The 1,217-nt window shown below is 56.6% G+C and overlaps 1 protein-coding gene across 2 annotated transcripts in view; it reads left to right on the top strand.

Annotated features, from left to right (window-relative positions):
* LOC104988872 (zymogen granule protein 16 homolog B-like) overlaps nucleotides 1–1,007 on the top strand; it is a 2,229-nt gene extending 1,222 nt beyond the window's left edge. For both annotated transcript variants that reach the window (XM_010840331.1, XM_010840330.1), the window contains exon 4: nucleotides 505–1,007. In XM_010840331.1, coding sequence (XP_010838633.1) covers nucleotides 505–811 — 307 coding nt within the window. In that variant the 3' untranslated portion in view covers nucleotides 812–1,007. The remainder of the gene's footprint in view (nucleotides 1–504) is intronic.
* Nucleotides 1,008–1,217: the final 210 nt, after the last annotated feature.

The following is a 1,217-nucleotide window of genomic DNA, read 5'->3' as shown; positions in this document are numbered from 1 at the left end:
AGATTGTGGGCGGGGCCAGTGAGAAGGGGACACTCTGGGATGGACACTGAGGTGGGGGAAGGTCACAGAGACGGGTCACCTGCTCCTGGGGCCCCCACCTGGCCTAGTGCAGTGACTGGGGCTCCAAATGCTGGGCCGGGGGTCAGCTCCCTGCTCTGAGCCAGGAGACCAGCTGTACCTCCTGAGGGTCACGGTGACTGGGCACCTTGGGGAGCTCTCCTGATGGAAGATCTCAGTGACTGCTCCCCCAAATCAGTCCCACTTTGCAGATGAGCAAACTGAGGCCCGGAGAGGCTGGTCAACAAGCCCCAAATCACGGAGCCTGAAAGTGGCAGAGCAGGGGTTGAGATCAGGAAGGCTGATTCAGGCACCAAAGTCACGAGCTCAGGGATTATGGTGCAGTGATAGGCTGTCCTTGCTGGGCATAGAGGGGTGGTGTTTACCGGACTGGGGATTTGCGGGTTATCCAGACCCTGGACCTTCAAAGCTCGCCCTTTCTCCCAGTATCCAGGTGAGGTTTGGCTCCTCCTGGAGTGAGAAATATGGAGCCCCAGGTGGGAGCCCTCAGGAATTTCTCCTGCAGCCAGGTGAATACATTATAAGAGCTGATGGCTCCTACAAGCTTTTCCTCCGGCACTTGGTCATCTACACCAGCTATGAGCGTAAGGCCCTATTTGGAGAGAACAGTGGCAAGAGCTTTTCTGCCTTCCCTGATGGGAGTGACAAAGTGCTCACTGGAGTCTTCGGACAGCATAAGCTTCTGGGCATCTCCAGCATCGGCTTTGACTGGGATTATCCAATAATACAGTAGATCTAAGATCAAGGAAGTACTACCCCAGAATAGCTTGGAACTGAGCCTTAGCTTGAATGAGCAGTCCTGGGTCTCCAGGGCTGGGCTCTGGGTTACCCTGCCAAGGCTGTCTGGCTGGTGGTGGGCACAAGTCACCAGAGACCTGAGTGCAGGTCTGAATCAGAATCCACCAATAAATCCAGCTTCTGCAGCTACAGTGGGTCCAGGGTGCTCCTTGGTCTGGGATGCAAACAAAGCCTTCTGAGCTTGTGGGGACAAGGCCTCCGGGGCGGAGCTCAGTGAGCAGAACTGCAGGAGGAGGCAGGAGGGGGTCTGACACCCCAGGGCTGGGTGATTCTGACAGGATGCTGGGCCTGCCCATGCAGACCTTGGGCCTATCCCATAATCTGGGAGGATTGTGGGGGTC

This window comes from Bison bison, unplaced genomic scaffold, assembly GCF_000754665.1.
Source record: "Bison bison bison isolate TAMUID 2011002044 unplaced genomic scaffold, Bison_UMD1.0 scf7180017864144, whole genome shotgun sequence".
Taxonomy (NCBI): Eukaryota; Metazoa; Chordata; class Mammalia; order Artiodactyla; family Bovidae; genus Bison; species Bison bison.
The sequence above is the reverse complement of the archived record's forward strand: the minus strand, read 5'-3'. Positions and strand labels throughout refer to the sequence as shown.